Source organism: Ricinus communis, chromosome 2 (genome assembly GCF_019578655.1).
Source record: "Ricinus communis isolate WT05 ecotype wild-type chromosome 2, ASM1957865v1, whole genome shotgun sequence".
Taxonomy (NCBI): Eukaryota; Viridiplantae; Streptophyta; class Magnoliopsida; order Malpighiales; family Euphorbiaceae; genus Ricinus; species Ricinus communis.
Window position 1 is genome coordinate 24,167,348 of NC_063257.1, and position 26,566 is coordinate 24,193,913.

A 26,566-nucleotide genomic window follows, 5' to 3' on the forward strand; every position below is an offset into this window, starting at 1 on the left:
AATCCAATGATCATGGTAATTAAATAGAAAGACATAAAAATAAAACTAAAATTAAAGCTCCCACTAGATTCAAAATTCTTCAAAGTGGGAAGATTGATCATCAATATTCTTCCTAAAAACCTTCTTAGATCTTGAAAGAATAAAAAAAACTAAAATCAAATGTCTGTGATATAGAACAGTAGAAAGAATTACAAAGACAACAATGATGGAAAAATGTAGATGGGAGATGTAGCAAAGAACAGAAATGAGAGACCTCTCCTCCTCTTTTTTAGATCTAGATTTGTATATATAAATATATATATATATATGTAATACCTGGAAATTTTTTTCCTATAATAATGATAATATTAGTAATGATTAATAAATGAATTTTTATTTAAATTTATTTTATTTTATTTTTATTTGATTTAAATTAGAATTAATTAAATAGAATTTTAATGCTAGATAAATAAAGGGGCTAGTTCCTATATCCTATTAGTTTGAATTTTTAAGAAATTAATTAAGTAAATTCTTTGAGAAATAAGTTATATTTTTTTGTTATTCAAAATTTTTTCCCAAATGCATATATATAAATAAAATTATATATTGGAGAATTATGGAAGAATTTGTAAAGGATGTTTTTATAAAAGAATTTTTGGGGAAATTGGTATTTTAATTAGCTAATGGTAATAAATTTTAATTGGAAAATATTTAGCAAATTGATTAATTAAATTAATTGTGTGTTAGGACTAAATTGAAAAATTAATTTGGAATAAGGATTAAAGGTATAATTTTATTAATATGGGGTTAAAATGAAAATTAGCATGTTTGGTATTTTTATAATTAAATATGTTGACAAGGGCTTTTTGGTAATTTTACATTTAAAAGCAAGGGTAAATATGTAATTTTATATTTTTAATAATTATAATTTGGCCCAAATTAAATAGTTAGGGCTTAATTGAAAAGCTAAAGAAAAGCTTAAGGGTTAATTGGAAATTCTATAAGACGAAATTGCTTTAATTAAAAAAGTTGAGGGACCAAATGGTAAGGAAGAAAAGTTTGGGTCCAATTGTCAATATGGATGGAAAAGGAAAAGAAAAGAAAGGAAGAGAAGAGGGGGGAGGAAGGAGACGTCGGAGAAGAAGGAGAATGAGGGGCTGCCGTCCATGGCAGGTGGAGGCCGCTCGAGGTGCGGTGGCGACGGCTGAAGGAAGAGCAGACGCCGGCGAGTCCAGCGGCAGAAAAAAAAAGTGGGGGGGGGGGGGGAAGTTGAGGCGGTTGTTCGGCGTTGTTCGTGGCGTGTCCGGTGGCGCCAAGGGTGGCGATCGGCTTGTCGGAGGGTGAGCTTCCTTTTGGCGGCAGCGGTGACGCTTCTAGTGGCCAGAGATGGAAGTTTGCGGTGGAGAGAGAAAGTGGGTGGCAGCTGTGTTTTTCAGCTTTTCTAGCGAGCTCCGGCGAGGGATGGATGATCGGAGGACATATTCGGACTCCCCTCAGCTCAAGCTTCGCAATGGCACCGGTTTCGTGGTGATCGGACTTCGTTTGAAATCGACGGTCGATATCGTCCGTAAATCTCTCCAGACAATCGGGAGTCGGATCAGAAGCTCGAAAGTGGGGATCATCATTAGCGAGTCATTTCGAGTCTATTGGTGTGCTCGGATCGTCGATCGAACTCCGGCGGCTGGAGGCGAGTCGACCAAACGATCAAGCGTCTCGGTAATTTTCTCTGGCCCGTTGATTTTAGAATTCTTTGGTAAATTATATGTTTATTGATTTGTGTTGAATATTAGAAAATATTGTGAGTCAGAATAATTATTTGTCGGACTGCTTGCCTTGGGTCGTGTTTTGTGATGTGTGGCAGAATCGGGAAAATAGTGAAGTCTTGGGGACCCAACTCCCATTAAAATGAAATGTTGATTATTTGAAGTGTTTTTCGGCAGGTCCTGCACCCGTTTTACGGGGGGTAAATGTTTGTATTTTAGGGGAGGTTTTGCCGGATTTTTAGTAGAATTCTTCCGAGTCGAGATTTTTAGACAGTCAGTCCTAGGGATCTAGACCTAGGGTTAATTGTCAACTGTTTCAGCGTTATTGATTAATTATTTTCCGTGATTAGATAATTTTTCAGTTCGGCTTGCTCCACCCGAGGCATCGGAGCAGAGCTAGGAGGTCGTCAAAGCTGTGAGTTAAAGTCATATATTTGCTTACGTGTGTCATGCTAATATTTTACGCGATATCTCTGATTAAATAATTAATATTTGATTTATTTAGTTATATACTGTTTATATATGTTTCATTTTTCCGCATTACGATTTTATCGATTTTGTGTTGACTCAGGACGGGACGGCAGTAGAACATAGTATTTTGATGAGTGCACCAGTATAAATCTGAGAGTGATGGAAAATAGGTAAAATGGTAAATTTAAAAAGGAAAGTTTAGGACTTGCCCTGGTCGAGCATCGCTCTCTGGGCGCCGGCTTATTTGGAACCCAAGTGACCAGACTAGAGTTAAGGACCCTGGTCGAGCATCGCTCTCTGGGCGTCAGCTTATTTGGAACCTAAGTGATTAGACTGGAGTTAAGGACCCTGGTCGAGCTTCGCTCTCTAGGTGCCAATCTTATTGAAGCAAGAGAGCCGAAAGGCTAAGAGTGTTAGTGATAATTAAGTGTCTGAACTGGATTTAAGGTCCCTGGTTGAGCCTCGCTCTCTGGGTGCTAGTTCTGTTAGAATGAGAGAGAGTTGCTGAGGGACTCCGTCCCGTAGTATGTGAAAATTATTTTATTTAAGCATGACATGACACGTTTATTTTTGCATGACTTAGTATTTATTTAAAAATTAAATAAATGTGTTATTGAAGTGTTTTGTAAGTGTTTCTTTGGATATATAATTTTAACTCTCTCTCGAGACTGACAGTCTCAATTTTACTATTTTTCATATCCGTGATTGTTAGTCTTCCCGCGACTCTTATCTAACAACTCGACTCCTTCATCATCGGGTGATGTAAATTGATTTGGTATGTTAAATTGTAAAATCTTAGATTCTCCGCAGTAAAAATAATAGACTTTTTAGTTGTAATTTTATGTAGTTTCGGGTCTCGCCTAATTCTTCTGGCAGACCGAACTAAATATATAAAATTTAATGATTAAAAAATTGTGACATCAGTAATATCAAATGAGATCTAGTTAAGTTAATGAGTGTCAGACTTACTACGGGAGTCGGTGGCCTTACACTTACCCATTCCCTAGTTGTCGGTCACGGGCCCACAGGTTGGGTCGTGACAATATATATGGACCAACTAGTTCCTCACTTATACCTTTATGCAGATAATCTTTTCAAAGCTTTAAAATGAAAGTTTTAAACAAAAGAAATATAACTTACAAGAGTAGTTGAATACAAGAGGAAGGCGGTTTCTCACTATCACTCTTACACTCTCTTTTCTCACTATATTTCTAATGGTATGACTTGAAGAATACAAGAGTTTCTTGTTATTTTTCAGTCTGTCTTCTTCTTTGGTAGCTCCTCTATTTATAGAGGTCTTCAGCCTTGAGGCTCCATAATTGTTGCTTTGGATGCTCTTCATAATGGAGTGAGGGGCTCCACATCTTTTGGATGCTTTTGATAATGGAGTGAGGGGCTCCTCATCTTTTGTAGGAGTTGTCTGCCACGCTTCAACAGTGAGGAATCTTTTTACTTTTAAAAAAATAACGGTGCCGAGTCTTTTGTCTTTTTTCTTTTCTTTTAAAATGACTTTTTTTTATATTGGGCATTTGGTCCATTGTAGAATTATTTTGGGCTGCCATTTCTGGTTTTCAACACAAGGGCTTTACAAAGATATTATTTGATGGGCTTAAATATCCCAAAACAGTCATCTTCGTTCGAGTCACCATCTAGATCAATTGCTGCTGAGCTGGTGCTAGAAGAGGAAGATGAAGCTTTAGATTTTCCTTTTGAAGAGGCGGTTTCTGACAACTGTTTGATCAATTGTAAGAAATTTTCTTCTGTTTGAGCCGCCGCTAGCTTTGGAATAATGAAAGATTTCTGTGCTAGGAAAATGGTTTGTTCTTTCGGAGGTGGCAAGAAGCTATTCTTTGAAAGAAAACTTTGTACCATCTTTAGAGATAATTTTTCTTGGTGGTTAAATTTATCCCACCATTTAACTTTGAATCTTCGGGCAATGATAATTTCTCCATTTGCTGCTTGGTTGAAATGGAAATACCATACACATACGCAGGGGAGAAAGAAGTTTGAACAAAATAGAAGTAAGGGGGGAAAACGTCTTTCTATTTTATTTGGTTTATAGTGAGCTTTGAATAGATTAAACAAAGGTAGAGCTTTTGGAATTATGGTCTCTAGAACATTGCCATAAAAATTTCACCATTGTTTAAACCAATATGGGATTTTTGAAGTTTGGATTGTGCTTGTATCGAAGTAGAAAAGCCAAGAATGGCTTTGTCCTTTGTTTTGTAAAAGAAAGGTATTAAACCAAGCTTGTTGGTAAACTTGCAATAGTTTTTTAGAAAACTTGCAATAGTTTGAAGTGTGACCCTTTTTTCCACATTTATAGCAAGTAATTTTGCTAAAATCTTTTTTGAAATTTTTTTTTGGAAATTTAGAAGAGGATGGCCTTTTGTATAAATTCTCTTTGTTTCTGGGTGCTTTCCTATTTTTGAAAAAAAGTTTTTTCTTAAAAGATTTAAAAAAATCTTCTTTGCATTTTCCTTTGCAGGTGGGGGAAGGTTCTATGGGATTATACTCAAACTGGTTACAAAAACTACCTAGTTCTTGCCTAGTCTTCTTCATTTCCCATTTGAGTTGTTTTTGGAGTTTAAGGTCATGGCAAATCTTCAATCCTTCTTTCTGGGTAAGGCTAACTAATTCACCATAAGTGTGGAAATCTTAAGGGATCTGACCATTATGGGCTTTCTTATGGTATTCCTAACCCTTTCACCTAGTATCTTAGGTAAACCAGCTAAGAATTTTTCTTTCCAGAAAGGTTGGTTTGAATCTTCCCTAAGCATGACTTTGGTTAGGAAAGTATCTTTATAAGCTTGGAAGTTGCTAAGCTTTTTACAGGTTAGATTACTGAGAAGCTCAACATTCTTATCTTTTAAAAGAGAAGGGTCTCCTATGAAATGGAGGGAAATCATCAATATTAAGGTTGATACAGCATCCTCAATAGGATTTCCTAGCTCATCTAAGATGGGGTCCCTTCTATGGTGGTTTGGATGGCACCTAGGATTTGGAGCTGCTGTGCTTGTGTGAGATGGTAATCCTACCATCCTTTAAGCTGGCCAAAAAATCCAGCTATAAGGAGTTCAACAATGGCTCTATCAGAGGTATCGCTTTGGGTTTTGTAGGCATTGGCTGCCATAGTCATCTGTTGTAAGAGACCAAGAATGTTGTATTATGACATTCCATCTATATTCCATTCATAGACGGAAGAGGCATTGAATCTAGATTGGGTGAGGATATTATTTCTATTTTCTATCCCTAAATCTGGGGCAGTATTCCTAGAAGTATGCCAAGTCAATCTAGGGGCTTGCCATCCCAATCTGTTGATGTTGGAAGGTTTTTCAGTGACATTTTCAAGCTCTGAATCATTACATTCATCGCATTGGGCTTGATCTATGGCACTGATATTCCTACTACTTTGAGGAGTATCGGGTACTAGGTTTTTGGAGGACTCAGAAGTGGCTAATTTGCTAAGCTGTTCCCTGACTGCTCTAGCAAACTCAGTTTGCTTCTGAAATTGGTCTTGACTAGGCTTTGGGATCTGATAGGGTTTGAAGACTAGATTTTTGAGCTTTTCTGTTTGGCTTATCTCTCTTGGATGACCAGTATTGGGGATTGGAGAGGTGAAGACTGTAGGAGGTTTTTGAATTTGGCTTTTTATCCTAACAAGCTGTTTTCCTATTGTGTTAAGATAGGTACTTGAGAAATTGTTCTGCCGAACAATATTCTTGATATTTTTCTCAAGTTCCTCTCCTATTAATTTGTAAGGTGTGGCTTTTATTTCGTTCTCTTCATAAGGAATGGTTATTTTTCTAAGGGGAGGATGTTCAGACTGAATGGTTTGGTTTTCTCCAACCTTCCACTCTGGAGTCTTGTTCCTTACAGTAACAGGACTAATAAGTTTTTCTTTGAAAGGATAAAAAATACTGTTTTCTTTGCAATAAATCTGAAACCAATCAAAAATTTTGATTTGGATTTTGTTTTGTATCCAAAATTGGTAGTATCTTTCTTGGATACTGTCCTTTTCTTGTAAAAAATGTTTAAAAAATCAAAGTTTTTTAGAATGGTTTTTCTTTGAATAGAAATCTTCATGTAAAAGCTTTTTATTGAATTGAAAATCTTTTGAAATCATGTTGATTTCTACTTCTAGATTTTGAGTTATTGCAGATGGTGATGGTGAAGAAGGGATAAAGACGGTATCTATATCATCATCTTTCTTTGTTTCATTGTAAACAGGTCTAGGGATATTGCTTTGGTAGTCAACATTTTGTAATATGGTGTTTGAGCTTGGTATATCAGATGTTAAAAATCTTGGTTGTGTTTGTGATGGAGTTGGTTAAATCTAAGGGGCATAAATAACAGAAGGTATTTTTATTTTTGATACCCTTCCAATATCTATGATCGAAGTTGAAGAGTCATCATCAGAAAATCTAGAAGAGGTTGATTTCCTGTTGAATGTAAGCTTTACTTTCCCATCTGGAAACTGGGTTATGTTTTTGAGATTTGTATTTGGCTCTGTTTGCTTTGGTGATTCAGGTTGGGTTGCACTTTCAAGGATCCATTCTTCTGGAAGAGTGATATCCTTCCATTGAATGGTTTTTGGAATAGTTGCATTGGATTTGGAAAGATCTGTTTGGAGGAATAAGGTTTCTCCTTTTGGTGAGTGGAGTTTGTGTTTCGAACCAAAAGCAGAAATCATGGCTTTGCAATGTATTTTGAAAATCAATGCTATCGGAATAGATCCTTCAAGCATTTTGTAATTATGTGTCTTTATTTGAAGAACAATGCTCTTTAAAACATTTTTATCATTTAAAGAAATTATAATGTTTGGAAAACAATTAAAAGAAATTGGTTCTTTATTAAGGCTTGACTCAACAGTACCTAATAAAGAATCATAGGAATTTGTAAACCTAGCATCTCTAAGGATTGCTAGGATGGAAGTATCTAAACCTTCTCTGGTAAGGGGCTTTATTCCTACCTGGACAAGGCCTATATGAATGTACTTATAGTCTTTTTCTTTATGCTTCTGGAGGGTCTTTGGGTTCAAAAGATAAATTTCTTCAAAAGGCTTTGAAATTTGAATATCTCTTTCTTCAGTTTTGATAATAAAATCAGTTTTGAAGAGAGGAAACTTTGAAAACTTATAGATTTGCTTCTTTTGAATCTTAGGTATTTCCCAATCATCAATATGCTTTGAAAAATCTTCAATAGTGATTTCCTCACTATTTACTAAACCTTTAGACCTTGAAGACTCAGAGGTAGAAGAGTTTAAGAAGGAAGAAGATCTACAGAAAAAAGGTTCTAAATTCATTTTAAAATAAATCAAGATAACTTTCTAAACAAACATAAACCAAGCCACCAGATTTGCTGCCCTTAAATCAGACGAGACTTACTACTGTGCATAAATGAACAAGTTTGTTTATCAGTGATATGATGCAGATTAAAATGATTTTAAAATCTCTTTTATGCAGACAATCTCTTTTATAAGAGTCCTCCATCAAGATAAGTCTCCCTAAAGATAAGTATACAAAAGATAAGTTTATTTAATAGATAAGACTATAAATATCCTTATCTCCACCAAACATTATCCCATAAATAGCTCTTAATATAAATCCTAATAAAAATATAAAATAACTAAATTGCCTCTAGGTCATGTAAATTTTGGCTAAGTCTCCCTAAAGATAAGTATACAAAAAATAAGTTTATTTAATAGATAAGACTATAAATATCCTTATCTCCACCAAACATTATCCCATAAATAGCTCTTAATATAAATCTTAATAAAAATATAAAATAACTAAATTGCCTCTAGGTCATATAAATTTTGGCTACGCTTTGTAAAATAGTCAGTCCATATTTTTCACTCACAAACATGTCCACTTAAGTTCCATTTTGAGTATTTTTCTCTATATTTCCTTCTTTCGCTAATATTACCTAAAATTGGACAATTGAGCTAAAATGAGGTACAAATACACATTTTCACCATATTATATATAGAAAATATATCATTAAAGCTTTAAAACACCCTAAGTAATTATATATAATTTGGACCTATCAAAATCCCCACACTTAAACCTGTACTTATCCTCAAGTAAATAGCAACTTAAAAATTAACCTTTGCAAAAATCATGAAGAACAATCATACTAAGGTTTAAGAAATTATTCAAAAGAATCTCACTAATGCACTAATCATGCCAATTCAAGAACAACTTGAATAATTAAATTTTTCTTAAAAGTGTAAACTCAATCGTTGTTAATAAGAGATTTAAGCATCCAATCTTTCACATATGTTTCACGATAAATAGTTAATAGATTATAAATAGTTATACTTATTGTATTTAATTTCCTTATATTTTGATTGGATATTGTGCTTAATTGTGGAAATTGTGTTTGTTCTGATCTAGGTGGTAAAATATCAAGGATTGAGTGAAATTCAACCTAAAGACATGTTTTAAAGTATCACTTGTCAAAAACCAAGTCTTTTGGAGGAAGAGTGAAAATTTATGCAGAAGATCGTTTTCAATAGGGCGTGACCACGCCCTACAATCTGTAAGCTGCTAGAATCTGTTGAAGAGAATTTCAAATTTTTAGTCAAATTCATGGTAGACCCACTTTTATGTTATTTTGGAAGTGCTGGATAAGGAAAACTTACTCCCATATTATTAAGGATTTTATTTGTTTAGATTACCCTTTATCTTATCATTCCTTATGGGATTAAGATTATATAGAAAGTTTGTTTCTTTTTGGACAAGGATTATCTTATTAGGGTTTAGGTTTGACTTCCTACATAAGGAGGCTAGTTCCACAAAAAGAGAGACGGCTGAGTGCTTTGATATTTTTATTGTTTTTCTCTTCTATTCTCTACAACTCTTGTGAATTTTTACTCCACCATGTGTGGCTAATCTTTTAGTTTCTGATTCAAGAGTGAATAAATTCAAATTGTGATTTTGTGAGGCTTTGTGCTTAATAGAATTCTTCTTTAATTCAAGTATTCTTTATTTCTTATTTTTATTGTTTATAAATTTTTTATATTGATTGAACTAACGACTCAATTTGATATTTATTTTTCTATTGCTAACCTTGAGTTTGTGATTCGTAATTGTCATGAACGATTGACATAAGTAGCAAGGAGCTGGCTCATGTGTGTGTAGTTGCGGCCTTTCCAAATCACATAGCTTGCATGATAGGCTCTGGGGAAATAAAGGAACAAGATTAATTCAATTACAGCTATCTCGAATAATTATTGTTGGTTTAGTTATTCTCATTATTCTTTATGCTATCATTGAGTTCATATGGAACGCTATCGTGCCCAGTTGACTAATGGTAAGTTTAGATTTGGATGCTGGGTTTGAGTCAATTAAATTAGAAGAATTTACACTTGTTGCGGCTTTTCCGAATAAATATACTAAGTATTTGAATAGAAAAATTGATATTTAAGTCTATGATCAGAATTACAATTGGATAAAATTTGCACTCTTGAATTAGAAGTTTGGTAAGATTGATTTTTTATTTATTTTAATATTCAGTCTTTATTATTTTCTATTTATTTATAATTTTGGTTCAAACATTCAAATACTCCCCCCCCCCCCCCCCTCCCCTCCCAATTTTTATTATTTAACTTTAAGAAGCTATTCACATTGGTTCCTTTGGGATTCGACCTAGTTTTACTATTTCTACAAGTTAGTTTAGGAAAATTAGTAATTTATTTTGAAGGGCTTCGACAACTCGTTCAATAGTCGAACTCATCTTCAAAGGATACAACCATGATGCATAATCTAAATCATCATAACCTTATTCAAAAGGCAAAACTTTCAATTAAAACAAGAGATCAATAGGCATTTATTTACATAACACTTTCTTTTTAAGCTCTTATTATTTCTTTTCTTTACACCTCATAGATTTTCATCTTGATACTTGGGGTTTACTTTCTTTCTTGAGATGTTAAATGCCTCTTTATGTAAATACAAATATGTTACTTTCTTTCTTGAGATGTTAGATGCCTCTTTATGTAAATACAAATATAGGTAATGAATACACCTGATTACTTGACATAACATACAATCAACATGTTTTTCATACTTATAATCTCAATCACCATTTGACATAAAAATCGACATTGGTCATAAAAATCCTTGATTACTAAGCAACTAAAATAAGCAAAGTAGAATTATTAAACTTACAAATTTTTAGAATTATTAAATTAGCAGAGTAGAATTATTAAATTTCGGCTAGGCCTTGTAAAGTAGTCAATCCACGTGTTTCACTCTTAGATCTTGATACGAACATATCTACTTAAGCTCCGTTTTTAATATTTTTCTACATATTTCCCTCTTTGACTAATATTACCTAAAAATAGAAAATTAAGTTAAACTGAGGTATAAATATATATTTTCACCATATTATATATAAAAAATATATCATTAACGCTCTATAATATTCTAAATAATTATATATAATTTAGACCTATCAATAATTTCACTGACATATATTAAAAATAGTCAACCCAGTATTCTTCAAGAGTTCAAGAGATCATCAATGGTCACAAATTCTTGCAGATTACCTTTATATTGATTCTAATGAATCTAGCAAAGCCATAGAAGACTATCACGAGGAATAATAAATCACAATTCTTAATCATAAAGAAATTAGTTTGAATAATTTCTATTTCAAGTGTTTTATTTATTTCAATCGTAAGATAATCCTTAGTCAAAATTTTATTTATAAGATAATTTCTTTTGTCATATACGAGTATTTTAATTTCAATAGTTTTATTTATTTCAAACTAGTTTGAGAGTTATATTTAATTTTTGTTATATCTTCTTAACATATATTAATTTGATTATTATTGGGTAGACCTAAAAAAGTATCTTCATAATACAATTATCAAGATGTAGTGATTTTTGTATTTTATTAATTAATATATTAATTATAATCATTTAAATTAATGTTAAGATATAATTAATATGTTAGTTTTTTGGATTGCCAAATATGGTATTCAAATCACATAATTTATTTTTTAGATTCATTATCTTTTATTAATTGTTTGTCACAATTTAGAAGAGAGATATTGAATTTGTGAGTTTCAAACCTATTTACATAGCCATAAACAATTAATTGATGTCACCAATGTTTCAATTTATATCTATATACAATAACCTTGACTAAAAATGTTCTTCCTTTGCTCAATTTTCAAGCTTTTCGATTTCATTCTACTCTTAGACATGTATTATCCTTGAATACCTAAAAGAATTGAAAAACAAGCTAAATAAACAAGCAAAACTCAATTGGAAGTGTAAATCAATATAAAACTAGCTCAATAGTAAGTGCTTTTAGCACTTATCAATCTTTTATATTCCTCTTTATTTTCAAACTCTTTGTTATAAATTTTCTACTCATGGGAATTAATTATTTTGTTAATTTAATAAATATTTATTAAAAGTAATATTTTTATTCTCATCAAGGCACTTTTATTAATCATCAAATGAAACACCTCAAGATATGAAAATTCTGATAAAGAGACTATTATGAAATTGAATTGATTGATTAAGGTGAGAGTTAAATAAATGAAAGAATGTAGAGTCCATTAGTATATTTAGGCTTGAGTCCAACTATTACCAAAATGACTAGAACTAGCCACTTGTTGGTTAGAATTTTACCTTTATAAATTGTTAAAATCACTTATTCTTTAGTGATGTGAGATCTCTAACACTTCCCTCAAGTGCAACTGGAATTTGACTTTAACGTCTAATTGTCATTTGAAATTTAAATCCTCCTCTTGAAACTTGAAATTTAACTGAAACACATCAGTCAACATCGGACCAGGCTGCTGGGACTGGACATCCAGAAGGAAAAGTGTAATACCTAGAATTGTTCTTTAATAATATGATAATATAAATAATAATTGATAAATGAGTTTTTATTCAAATTACTTTTACTTTATTTTTATTTGGTTTAATTGGAATGATTTAAATAGAATTTTAATGCTAGACAAATAAGGTAATTATTTTTAATATCCAATTAGTTTGATTTTTAAGAAATTAATTAAGTAAATTCTTTGAGAAATAAATTATATTTTTGGTTATTCAAATTTTTCCCCCAAGTGAATATATATAAATTAGATTCTATATTTGAGAGTTATGAAAGAATTTGTAAATGATATTTTATAAAAGAATTATTGGAAAAAATGGAATTTTAATTAGCTAATGGTATTAAATTTAATTGAAAAATATTTAGCAAATTGATTAATTAAATTGATTGTGTGTTAGGACTAAATTGAAAATTTATTTTGAAATAAGGATTAAAAGTATAATTTTATTAATATGGGATATTAATGAAAATTTGTATGTTTGGTATTTTTATAATTAAATATGTCAGCAAAGGCTTTTTGGTAATCTTACATTTAAAAGCAAGGGTAAATATGTAATTATAATATTTTCAATAATTCTAATTTGACCCAAATTAAATAGTTAGGGGCTTAATTGAAAAGCTAAAGAAAAGTTTAAGGGTTAATCAGAAAGTTTGCAGGACGAAATTGTTGTAATTAAAAAAGTTGAGGGACCAAATGGTAAAGAAGAAAAGTTCAAGGACCAAAAGTCGATATGGAAGGAAAAGGAAAGAAAAGAAGAAGAAGAAGAAGAAGAAGAAGGGAAATCGAGAAGAGAGAAGGAGGAAGAGAAGGGCGTCAAGGCGGTGTCGGGCGTGGCGTGATCAGTGATCGTGAGAAAGCGAAGCGGCGACTTTATTGATGTCGTTCCAGGCGTTTTCGGCGTCCATTGGCGTCGGAGTCGATCTTGTTTTGACCGGTGAGTTGAGGGCTTCCTATTGAGAGTGACGGCGTCGGCTTTGATGGCCGGAGGAGGGAGTTCCGACGAAGTGTTGGCAGCCACATTTTTTAGTTTTTTCTGTGAGCTCCGTCGAGAGATGGATGATAAGAGGGCATATCCGGACTCCTCAGCTCAAGTTTTCCAATGGCACCAGTTTCGTGGCGATCGGATTCCGTTTGAAAATCGACGGCCAAAAGATCGGAAGTGGGGATCGTCATCAGCGTGTCGTTTCGAGTCCGTTGGTGCATTCGGATCGTCGATCGGACTCCGGCGATTGGAGGCGAGTCGATCGAGTGATCAAGCGTCTCGGTAATTCTCTGGTCCGTTGATTTTAGAGTTTATTGGCAAAAATTTATGTGATTTTTAAAATGAGTTGAGCCTTAGAATTATTGTTAGTTAAAATAAATTGTCGGACTGTCTGCCTTTAGTCGTGAATTATGCTGTGTGGCGGAGTCAGGAAAAATAATGAAGTCTTGGGGACCTGACTTCCGTTAAAGTAAATTGTTGAATATTTGAAGTGTTTTCTAGCAGGTCCTGAACCGTTATACGGGGGGTAAATGTCCGTATTTTAGGAGAGGTTCTGCCGAATTTTTGACAAAATTTACCCAAGTCGAGATTTTTAGACAGTCAGTCCTAGGAATCTAGACCTATGGTTAATTGTCAAATGTTTCAACGTTATTGATTAATTATTTTTTGATGATTAGATAATTCGTCAGTTCGGCTCGCTCCACACAAGGCATCGGACCAGAGCTAGGAGATCGTCAAAGTTGTGAGTTAAAGTCATATGTCCGTTTAAGTGTGTTATGCTGAGATTTTACAAAATAATTCTGATTACATGATTTAATATTTTAATCAGTCATTTTAATTACTATTTATATAAGTTTCATATTCTGCATTATGATTTTATTATTTCGTGTTGACTTGGGATGGGACGGCTGTAGAACATGCTATTTGACGAGTGCACCGGTATGAATCCGAGACTGATAGCAAAGGGGTAAAAGGGTAAATTTAAAAAAAAATAAATTTAGGACTTGCCCTGGTCGAGTATTGCTCTCTGGGCTTAGTAGAGTGTGTTTGCCGAAGTAAAGGTCCCTGGTCGAGCATTGCTCTCTGGGCGCTAGCTTATTTGGAAACCTAAGTGACCAGACTAGAGTTAAGGACCCTGGTCGAGCTTCGCTCTCTGGGCGCTAGTCTTATTGGAGTAAGAGAGCCGAAAGGCTAAGAGTGTTAGTGATAATTAAGTGACTGAACTGGATTAAGAACACTGGTTGAGCCTTGCTCTCTGGGCGCCAGTTCTGTTAGAATGAGAGAGTCGAGATGATAGTGTTGAGATTAAGGTTCTGCTGAGGTACTCCGTCCCATAGTGTGTGAAAGTTTATTATTATTATTATTATTATTTTATTTAAGCATGGCATGACACGTATATTTTTGCATGACTTATTATTTATTTCAAATTAAATAAATGTGTTATGGAAGTGTTGTAAATATTTTTGGATATATGATTTTAATTCACTCTCGAGATTGACAGTCTCAATTTTACTGTTTTTCAAATCTGTGATTGTTAGTCTTTCCACAGATCTTATCTAGCAACCCGACTCCTTCATCATCAGGTGATGTAATTGATTTGGTATGTTTGACTTGTAAAATCTTAGATTCTCCGTAGTAGAAATAATAGACTTATCAGTTGTAATTTTATGTAGTTTCGGGTCTTGCCTAATTCTACTGGCAGAACGAATTAAATATGTAGATTTTAATGGTTAAGATAAATTGTGACATTAATAATATTATATGAGATTTAATTAAGTTAGTGAGTGTCATACTTACTACGGGATTCAGTGGCCTTACATCTACACATTCCCTATTGCCCGTCACGGGCCCACAGGTCGGGTCGTGACAAAAATTAAGAAATCGGGTCAGACTTGCTCTAATGCCATAATAGAAATTGAAATTAAATTTATTGATTAAGGTGGGAGTTAAATAAATGAGAGAATATAGAGCCTAACTAATAGAATTAGGCTTAAGTCCAACCAATACAAAAATGATTAGGACTAGCCACATGGTTGATTAAACCTTTACCCTATAAATTGTTATTATTTCTCATAATTTATTGATGTGGGATCTCTAACACTCCCCCTCAAGTGCAATTGGGATTTAAGACACCTAGTTGTCTCTTGAATTTGAAATCCTCCTCTGAAACTTGAGATTGAATCCTAACAGTACCCATAATATGAAAGATTAAATCTATTGGGAGATGAACGGGCCAAACCTGCTTTGATACTATATTAGTAATTTGATTTGATTTGATTAAGGTGAGAGTTAAATGAATGAATGGGTGAGTGTAGAGTCCAATTAATAGGTTTACACTTGGGTCCAATCAATACCAAAATGACTAGAACTAGCTACTTGGTTGGTTGGACTTTAACCTTTAAAAATTATTTATATCTCTTATTCCTTAGTGATGTGATCTCTAAAACTCCATCTCAAGTGCAACTAGAGTTTGACTTTGATGCCCAGTTAAAACTTAAAATCAAAATCCTCCCCCCGAAAGTTGAAATTGGATTGAAAGATAATGGCGACATCATATTAGACCGCTGAGACTAGAGGGGGAGGGTTGTGGAAAATTGAGAAATTGGGCTAGACTTGCTCTTCTACCATATTATAAATTGAAATTGAATTGATTGATTAAGGTGGGAGTTAAATGAATAAAAGAGTGTAAAGTCCAACTAATAGAATTGCACTTGAGTCCAACCAATACCAAAATGACTAGAACTAACCACATGGTTAGTTGGACCATTATTACCCTTAGAAATTGTTAGTATTTCTCATTCTTTAGTGATATAATGTCATATGATATTTTAAAAATCATAGATTAATGATGAATTAATTATGATATACCAAAGGTCATGGATTAATTATAATTAATCACGATATATCAAATGTCTTATAATATGTAAGAGGTGATTTCCTTACATTAACCATTTTCTATATATATTAACCATTTTCCTTTCTTTCGAGAGATGAAAAAAAGATTTTCATCTCTTCTCTTATTTGCTTTCAAGTGCGCTAGAGCTCAAACATACTTTTTCACTGTTATAATTATTATGGTGTTATAAACTCTGTTGATCCGCTGTATTCTGAGATACATACGTTATATAATCTTCAAACACTAATATTAAGGAGCGAATCCATTTTAAGGAGATACACAAGCTTCGAATTTCTAACGTTGTTCATCCTAATTTTTTTTACTGGTACCTTGATCTAGTTATGCTGGTGTATTGGAATTTATGCTTTAATGTCTCGTTGAATTCTAAAATTTTCTGATTATTGATGTTTTATTTTCTTACATCGATTTTCTATTTTATTAATCTGTTGTGCATATATTTTTAGATTACTATCCTATTAACCTTTGTAATTATGGTTTACTATTAGTCTTTTAATTATTACATATATTTACATTATTATTTTTTTACTTTCTCCCATATTTATAATTATTATTATAAATTTTAAACTGATTTCTTATATATACATAATCTGATAATTTATAATATATTACAATTAATTAACCTGATAAAATATATCAGAAAAATTTATATATTAAATTTTGAGCTATAAATTTTTTTAATCTGTCTTACTATATTTTAATACATAAATCTTTTTATGTTTATATATATTTATTTTTAATACATAAAATTTAAATTTGTATATAATTTATTATTATTTATTTATATATTAATAAATTATATTTTTAATTAAAAAATAATATTTTAAAAGATAATTAAGTATATTTTTAATATTATATTAATTAATATAATAATTTTTTTAATAGGTAAAAAATAGTACTTTAAATAGTATTTTTAATATTTTTTAACCACTAAGTTTTCTAATCGTACAACAAAATTCTTTCTAATCCCTCCTTGCCAAACAGCTAGGAGTTGAATGACAATGACATTGTCTTTCATCAACCACTCTCTCTCTTTCCCTCTTCACCTACTACGAGTCCAGTCCTTCAGCTACCTCTCTTGTATTAAATCATTCTACTGGCCCTTTTCTTTATTATATAATCTTGTTACTTCTATTTTCTCCATTTCTCAACCATCATAATGTCAACTTCCTCCATCAACAACAACAATGTCATCACCTGCAAAGGTACCTTTCCCTTCCAATTTTACATCTTTGTTTTCTTCTGTTTTATTTTGTCTAAAACTATGGATTTCCTTTGACAAAAAGCTGCGGTGGCGTGGGGGCCTGAGGAGGCATTGGTGATGGAGGAAGTGGAAGTCAGCCCACCTCACCCTTATGAGATCAGAATCAAAGTGGTTTCGACCTCTCTTTGCCGCAGCGATATCAGTGCTTGGGAGTCTCAGGTTGTTCCTCTTTCTCTATAAACTGCTTCTTTTATATGTAGTTATTTTCTATTCTCTTAAAAATTGCTTTGTATTCAAGAAAAGAAGCCCACTAATACAAGAGTAAGCAAAGTCGGCATGAGTTCAAATTTCGTCCAAATCAGCTGTGGTTTGTTGTCTATTTCTTGAATCTTGAGTGAAAGGACCATTCACCATTATTAAATTTTGGTTAGTTGCATTTTGCAGTCCCATTTGTGTTCTTACTGAGCTGCAATGCAAATAGTGAGAAAATAATCACACTAATGGAGGCCATAGGTTGTGGAAAATGCTACTTTACGTCTGTTTTTAGCGAGTAACAAAATGGATTTGTTACGCACCCACTTGCTTATATCTCAAGACCCAAGTTCGAGTCTTTCTTTCATCCTTTGTAATTACAAAAGTAAAACGGGATTTCTTATCTATATAACATAAAAAGGAACTTGTACATATATCTGTACTTGGTTTCTTTTTTCTTTTTTTAATACTAGATTGAATCAAACTATAGCCTTGTATCTTTGTTTTGGTTATCAAATCAACAAATGTGTCAAATGGGACATCTGCTGAAAACTTGTACACCTATGTGTCTTATTGGTAAGTAAATTCTTACTAGACTATTCTGAAATTAATGAACTTGTGCTTTACCAATCTACAGAAGAAAAGAATAAAAAAAGACATCCAGTCTTTTAATCTTCTTCCTTGTTTCTAGTTGTACTGTCATACATGAGGCGTTTTATTTCTTTTATATTCTCTGTTTCTCTCTTTAAGTGGTTTTCCAAGTACCGGACTGAATTCTTTAATTTAACATGCTTCTATGTGCAGGCGCTTTTTCCTCGGATATTTGGCCATGAAGCATCAGGGTCTGTTCTCCACTTTTCCTTTGTGATCTAGTCAATTATTTTTCTACGTACTTGCACAGTTCCATTAAATAAATGTGAAACAATGTGGCAGAAATAATATCTCAAGTTAGTGGTATTTATGCAGTTTCCAAATTTTTAGGGCATAAGAAAACTGAAGTGTCACATTCTACATTGTTAGCTTTGGGGAGGTAGGCAACAAGACCTTTTCCACAGGTTAAACCTTGACCTCTGGGTTAAAATGGAGTAACCTTACCTTCTTACCCTCATAGTTTATGTTTGCTTATTTGGGATTTGGTCATACTAATACAAAGTGATGAGTTTTAGTTGTGAAACTTAAGATCCATTAAATTTTGTTGGTTCTTAGATAATTTATTGTCATTCCTAGTTAATTTTAAGATGTATTACCTTCATTTAACTCCTAGTTAGTTTTATACATATTCGCTTTGGATCTTAACTCCGTCAAAGGCTAATATCATCCACTGAACCCTTAATTTAAATCCCATCAAATAGCATCAAAAGAACCTTAAATTACTATTATAGTAGTCTTGAAAGTGCCACATCTGGTGCTGCAAATTGTCTCAGAGTTTGATATATTTGGAACTTTATTTTTATTCCTGATTACGAATCTTCAAATGTAATTGGCCACACCACACAATTTCCTACCTTCTTAGCTCTAAAATAATCAAAATATTAGTGATTTGGTTTGTTAAAAAAGGAAAGAAAACAAAAGAAAAGAAAATAAGGAAGGGCTATAGAGACATTATGTACAACCCTACACAATAATATTGATTGCCACGTATTAAAATATGGAAAACTTGTGAATCTAGACTGCCTCTGGTCTTATTATTCATAGAACATCTAGAATTATAGGGAATTTACATGGCAATCATTTCTAGGCCAAAATGTTATCCATCATCTGTCGAGGCGAAAAATTTATAGACAGTTAGAATTGAAATAGGCTTAGTATGTCTTATATAACAAGGATAGCAATGTGATATGCAAGTAAGGATGCTAGTTGTTTATTATCAAACTTTCAGGATTGTTGAGAGCGTTGGTGAGGAAGTGACTGAATTTGGAGAGGGGGATCATGTGCTCACAGTCTTCACAGGAGAATGCCAGACTTGCAGACAATGTACATCAGGTAAAAGCAACATGTGCCAAGTACTGGGTCTAGAAAGGAGAGGTGTAATGCATAGTGACCAGAGGACTCGCTTCTCAATTAAAGGGAAGCACGTTTATCATTATTGTGCGGTTTCAAGTTTCAGTGAATATACTGTGGTGCACTCTGGGTGTGCTGTCAAAGTTGGCTCAGCTGCACCTTTGGAGAAAATATGCCTCCTGAGTTGTGGAGTAGCTGCAGGTATGATACTAAGATTTAAACTCTTTGTAATACTAAAGTCAATCTAGTATTCCCGCTCATGAAAGCACACTAAATAAAAAAATACAGCATGAGAAGTTGCTTGCCATCAAGGAGAGGTAGTGATCTAGTAACTATGAAAGATTACACACACAGAATGGTATTCCTTCATAAGAAAGAGTGGAGATTATTATGATAAATCAGTTCCATAAATGTGCACAAGAATTAATTGTTCAGCTTAATAACAACTGGGGGTCAATTCTAGGTCTGGGTGCAGCTTGGAATGTCGCTGATATTTCCAAAGGATCAACGGTAGTGATATTTGGCCTTGGAACTGTAGGCCTTTCTGTAAGTATCAACTCAGTATTCACTTTACTAGATTTTCCCAAAAATAGTGGCTTTGACCTCCATTATTACAATCTTCACGGTTTGATACTTTGAGATTAGGTTGCACAAGGAGCTAAACTCAGAGGGGCATCTCAAATAATTGGTGTTGACACGAATCCTGAAAAACAGGAGAAAGGTATGATTGGCATTTGCATTTCAGACTTACGGATTTTATATTGCAATGCAAGTAATGTGTCTCAATCTCAGTAGTTCTTTTGGTGGGTACAGCAAAAGCTTTTGGAATAACACAGTATATCAACCCAAATAAATGTAATGAACCTATTCAACAGGTATCATTCCAGTCCCATACATTATGTATATAACTTAGATTGATATAAGGCACAATTGAAAGTTAGCATCATTAGAGAATTGTTGTTTTGGGAGGGGAAAGCAGACACTAAGACCCCTAGAATATGTGGCCCCCACGGTTCAGGAACCGGCGGTTCATGTTTCAATGGAAACTGGAATCGGCCTGTTCCGTGTGAACTGCTGGTTCCTATTCACAATTCCGGTTCGGCCAGTTCAGACAGACTAAATTTTTTTTTTTAATTTTTTTAAAGAATTAAAAAAAAAAAATTGCTTGAACTTAATTTTCTTACCAAAAATTAAGGTGCTTACGTATCATTTTGGGTTTAGAGGAATCAAAGCTCAAAAGTTAAGGCGCCTACATACCCCTTAATCACTTTGTACGCCGGAAGTTGAAGTCCTTTGCTTATGTGGTCAAATAAATCTTCATCTCCTTTCTTTATAAATTTTATTTATTTATTTATTTTATTATTATTTTTTTTTAACTTTTTATTAATTATCAATTTTTATTTATCAAATATCTTTAATGTTATTTATGTTATTATAGCTATTATTATATGTATTATTATTGATATTTAAAAGAAGTTGATTTTATTCTTAATTAAAATAATTAATAATATTATATATACTTTTACTATTTATTGTTATTAATTTTTTTTTAAAATGGGCGGTTCGGTTCCAGTTCCAGTAAATGTTGAAAGTTGCCACTTTTCAGCTACTTGGAATGCATGAGACCCCTGCATTTAGGAATCTTAGATTACCGTAGAACCAATAAATATGTCTTTTTCGATTCATCCCTGGAGTTGAATACCTCATTCAAGAATTGTTTTTGATCCAATGGCCATAATTCTTCGCTATAACCCATCTTTCATCCTTATTGGCTTGACAAAGTGCACGGATTGATACATGTACTGAATGCTCATATGGGAAAGTTGACTCCTGGGGGTTGCTATGATAAATCCTTTCTCTGACTTTACTCAGCTTGACCTACTGAACTGAAAAGTGAGACTATTCCAAAACGGCCCTGAACCGGTCTCCTCTGGTTTTGGATCCAGTTCGAGCCGGTTACGGATTGACCGTTTCCGGTTCTGAACCGGCGCGTGGCCTGGTCTAGCTAGAATAATACTGGTTTAGGTGCTAAGAGATATAATTATTTTGGAGATAATATAGACATGATTCTTCGGAATACAACTTTAATTCATCAAAAAACTATATCTGCATCCAGAAGCTACAATCTTTTAGAGACGAACAAAAGAGGTTATTGCTAAACTCCAAAAGAATGCTAAATGGGTCCTTTACCTCAGATGGGCTTGGATCCTCATTAGCTCTTAGCCTTCACCTAGAGGAAGGCATATTTACTACATCATCCTGTTATCTGGATTTTAATTTGTTTCTCTAATTAACAAATTTTCAGCTTATTAAATGTATTACCAATGGAGGGGCAGATTACTCATTTGAATGCGTTGGTGACAGTGGAATGATAACTACAGCGTTACAATGTTGCTGCGATGTAATTGCTTTCTGTCCCATAATTTTGTTGATTTTATTTAAAGAAGCTGGTATTCATTTTGGTTTTGACTTGAATTTTTGTCTTGCATCTGTTAGGGGTGGGGGTTAACAGTTACTCTTGGTGTACCAAAATTGAAACCTGAAATATCTGCTCACTATGGGCTGTTTTTGAGTGGAAGAACATTGAAAGGATCTTTATTTGGAGGATGGAAACCTAAATCAGATCTTCCTTCACTAGTGGACATGTATATGAAAAAGGTAGGTATGGTATCACAAGTCATAGTGAAACATGCCTGATTAGTGTCTGTTTCATTCTCCTTGATTCAATTGTATTAGTAACTGATTTTCACCAAAATGTTCATCTGTTTGCCCATATTCCACCACCTTTCTGCTTGTGTGGGTAGAAACTTGTGCTGGTGTAGAACCACAAAGAAGGTCAGCACAACTAAATAGCCATGAAGCTCTAAACTTTAATTTTAACAATTTACAGTCCAAATTGCAACTTGATATACCTAAGTTACATAAGTCCAAATTTCACCTCTCAGAGACAGTTTTCATACTTTCTTGTGAAAGCTTCAAATCTGAAAAATAGCAAATATCTAATTATTGCACATGCTAACTTAAAAATATAATATGAAGTAAATCATGGATTTTTCTATTATGTGGTACTTGTACACTTGAATTTACCTGCATTCTTTTATCCATCTCCTTTTTAGTTGTTTCTATTTTGTCTTTTATGGAAAGCTCATTAATAACTTCATTCTTTTACACAGTTTAGCCTATTTAACCCTAGATAGGTGTTTAATATCTAGAACTATTAACTGACGCGTTATCTCCATCCTTAAATTGCCCCACAGTTTTCCATCTCCCTGCAGAAGCCTTTTCTTCCGTTTTAATTGTATTATACAGGCTGCAAACCATGCTCATCTTATGCACTTAAGCTTTACTAATACAATCTGTTGCACCAGGAGGCCATATTGAAAAATTATAGCGGCTTCCTCTGCCTTTTGCTTCTCATTCAGAATCATACCTTTGCATGAACGCATGAAGCATAAATTAATTGGATGTGGATTACTTGAGGGCAAGTTTACTATCAATTTTGTGTATGGTTTTTTGGGCTTTTTGCTGTTCAGCTTTCAGAACAAATTGTATTAATAAAATATTTATCTTCGTCAATTTCTTTCTTGAAAAAAAAGATGTTTTCACAAAGTAGGAAACCATAAAAAGTGATTTTACTAGTTTGTAGCTTTCTTTTCCAAAACTAGACATTTTTGAATTTTGAAAAACAGAAATGGTTTTCGGGACTGACCCTGTCATTGACCCGGAACCAGAGAAGATAGAAGGTCTAGGGTTTGAAGCTCAACCGGGATGAATTGAGGTCGAATCAATATTTTATTAATATGTATTAAATATTTTTACATAGGCAATGTATAAAAGTATACAATAAAATATGCCTAGTATAAAACACTTTAAACAATTTATTTTTTATATTACCTAATATTCAAACCAAAAAATACTTTAAACAATGTATGAGGCCCTTAGCCTGTCCAATCTTGTTGCAAGAAATTTCCATGTGAATACCTTAGCGAATCTTTAAGCAAAATCTTGGGTCACACCACTGTAGTAGATTTCTAACAAAATTGGAACTCTAACCCCATATAAAGTATGACAGAAGAATGCTTCCTCTTATCAAGGAAATTGTTTGTTCCTGTTCTAATGATTGCTCATGCTTTGTTTGAATGCAAGCTCTAGGGTTGATGGATTATGTAGTGAAAAGATTATAAACGTTTTTATTCTTCGTGCCATCTTATATTGTCGAAAATGATTGACGAGCTCCAACCAATTACAGCTATCAGCTTGATGGTGTCAAATATATTAGAAATATCATACACCATCTCTGAGATTTATTAGTTTTTTTTTTTCTCTTTTTTTTTCCCTGTGCAGGAAATTCAGATTGATGAGTTCATCACACACAATCTGCCATTTGAAGATATCAACAAAGCATTCAATCTCATGAAAGAAGGGAAATGTTTACGTTGTGTTATTCACTTGTCAAAATAGCTCTCTCTCTCTCTCTCTCTCTCTCCATGAACTTAGTGATCTGGAAAGCCAGTGCCTGAAGTTTTCTGGATTTTATGGTTTTCTTTTTTTTCTTTTTCTTTACGGATTCTGGGTACATGGCTAGACACAGAAAAATAGATTGAAAATGTCCTTACAACTTACAAGTAATAAATTAATTCCATTTTCTGTTCAAAAACCAAGGGAATGAGATAAAAAGAAAAAAGGCCACCAAAGTGTTTGGGCATGAATAGGTTGTTCAGAAAGAGGGCTTTTGCCATTGCATATATATATACTTTTGCTGTTGTTGCTGTTGGGTTAATTATTTATTTGTTTGTTTGTTTGTTTATTTTTAAATGGGTGGGAATTATGACATCAGTTTTATGTTTTAAAAATTAGAATTTTTATTTTCTAAAATTAAGTGAGTCTAATAATAAATATGATTTTTTTAAAATTGGCATATGATATTTCAATTCATGAACAATATAATATTCTCATAGACTTCTAACTATATCCAATTAGTATGATTTTTAAGAAATTAATTAAGTAAATTCTTTGAAAAATAAATTATATTTTTGGTTATTCGAAATTTTTTTCCCAAATGCATATATAAAAATAAAATTATATATTGGAGAATTATGGAAAAATTTGTAAAGAATATTTTATAAAAGGATTATTAGAAAAAAAGACATTTTAATTAGCTAATGGTATTAGATTTTAATTGAAAAATATTTAGCAAATTGATTAATTAAATTAATTGTGTGTTAGGATTAAATTGAAAAATTAATTTGGAATAAGGATTAAAAGTATAATTTTATTAATATATGGGGTTTTAATGAAAATTTATAAGTTTGGTATTTTTGTAATTAAATATGTCGGTAAGGGCTTTTTGATAATTTTACATGCCAAGATCGATACTTATAAGGTTTGCCAAAAGTTATTTGCAGAACTATCACTCTTATTTATAAAGAAATAAGATCAATAGTTATAATGAGATGAACTTAATTAATCTTACAAACTAACAAGTTAATAGAATTAAATTAAGGTAGAAGTGAAATCAAAACCTAAACAATAAGCTTTAATATCAAGAACACTTAAAGAAACTCTTTAAGCAAAAACAAGGTTTTCTATTCAATCAAAGATATATATATGCTTTTGCAGAATTGTATAGCTCTATTTATAGAGTTTAAATAATTCTAATCCTAGAATGACTAGGATATGGGGCCAAGACTCCTAAATAAATAAAACTTGAAGTAAAAGAGTAGCAAACTCCTATTTTGACTTGAATTTGTTAAAAGAAGACTCCTATTTTGATTTGGATTTTGACTTTAAATATTCAACCTTGGACTTGGGCTTTACGTTTGGGCTTGAATTCAACATAAATAAGATCTGATCTTCATGTCTTCACGTTGGGCTTTAATCCATGAATGAAATACAATTAATCAAAGTTGAATCTTGATCTTCTAAGTCCAACTCGCTAACCTTGCTTCTTGAATGCATCTTGTCTATCACGTGGACCATGAAAGAACACAAGGCAGCCTTGAATCTCTTACTTCTAGCTCGTGTGATTGGACCCTCGTACTTCAATGGATCCATTTGTGGCTTGCTTGGTGGTGAAGGATCAGCCTTGATTTTATCATCCTCTCCCTCCTCGAAAGGATTCGTCCTCGAATCAAGACCTTCATCAAAAGAAAATGGAGATAAATCAGCAACATTGAATGTAGCACTAACTCCATACTCACCGGGCAAGTCAATTTTGTAAGCATTATTGTTGATGCGTTCCAACACTTGAAAAGGTCCATCTCCCCTTGGCATCAACTTGCTTTTTCTTTGGTTTGAGAATCTTTCTTTGTGCATATATATCCACACCTAATCTTCGGGTTCAAAGATCACCTCTTTTCTTCCTTTGTTGGCGTGTTTAGCATTTGCTTCATTCTTGCGCTTTAGATTAGCTCGAACCTGTTCATGCAATTTAAGCACATATTCGGCCTTTTTCTTACCATCAAGGTTAGTTTGTTTCTTTAAAGGTAAAGCAATCAAATCTAAAGGAATCAAAGGTACAAACCCATAGACAATCTCAAAAGGGCAGAATTTAGTTGAACAATGCATGGTTCTATTATAAGCAAACTCTATATGCGGCAAGCAATTTTTCCAACTCTTAATGTTGCGTTTTACCATGGTGTATAGTAGTTGTGATAGTGTTCTATTTACTACTTCAGTTTGACCATTGGTTTTTGGATGACAAGTTGTTGAAAATAACAAGCGTGTACCTAACTTACCCCATAAAGTCTTCCAAAAGTAGCTAAAAAACTTAGCATCCCTATCACTAACTATGGTGCGTAGCATACCATGTAAACACACTACCTCTCTAAAGAATAGGTCAGCAATATGTTGTGCATCATTAGTTTTCTTACAAGCTATAAAATGTGCCATTTTGGAAAACCTATCAACAACAACAAATATGCTATCATTCCCATGCCTAGTTCTAGGTAATCCAAGTACAAAATCCATAGAAATATCAACCCAAGGTGAACTAGGTATAGGGAGAGGCATATACAAACCATGTGGTTGAAGCTTAGACTTAGCATGTTTGCACACAATACAATTTGCACAAAATTGCATAACATCCTTTTTCATGCAAGGCCAATAAAAGTGATCATATGCAATATATCTAAAGTTT

The 26,566-nt window shown here is 32.9% G+C and overlaps 1 protein-coding gene across 2 annotated transcripts; it reads left to right on the top strand.

Annotated features, from left to right (window-relative positions):
- Positions 1-16,945: 16,945 nt before the first annotated feature.
- Positions 16,946-24,152, top strand: LOC8262224 (alcohol dehydrogenase-like 6). 2 transcript variants are annotated; one of them, XM_015719429.3, is made up of 10 exons: positions 16,946-17,176; positions 17,258-17,394; positions 18,232-18,269; positions 19,307-19,629; positions 19,892-19,974; positions 20,074-20,149; positions 20,224-20,303; positions 21,734-21,829; positions 21,925-22,086; positions 23,773-24,152. In XM_015719429.3, exons 1-10 carry the CDS (start codon positions 17,131-17,133, stop codon positions 23,887-23,889), a joined length of 1,158 nt encoding a protein of 385 aa, XP_015574915.1. In that variant the 5' UTR covers positions 16,946-17,130; the 3' UTR covers positions 23,890-24,152. The 2 variants fall into 2 exon arrangements, with proteins under 2 accessions (XP_015574915.1, XP_015574916.1); XM_015719430.3 differs by having other exon boundaries at positions 20,242-20,303.
- Positions 24,153-26,566: the final 2,414 nt, after the last annotated feature.

Bases quoted from the DNA above. Each gene is read 5' to 3' on its own strand.
- LOC8262224 (XM_015719429.3), top strand. From the start codon at position 17,131: ATGTCAACTTCCTCCATCAACAACAACAATGTCATCACCTGCAAAG. The intron at 19,630-19,891 runs GTATGATACTAA...GGTCAATTCTAG, and splicing joins GAGTTGTGGAGTAGCTGCAG to GTCTGGGTGCAGCTTGGAAT. The intron at 19,975-20,073 runs GTAAGTATCAAC...CTTTGAGATTAG, and splicing joins TTGGAACTGTAGGCCTTTCT to GTTGCACAAGGAGCTAAACT.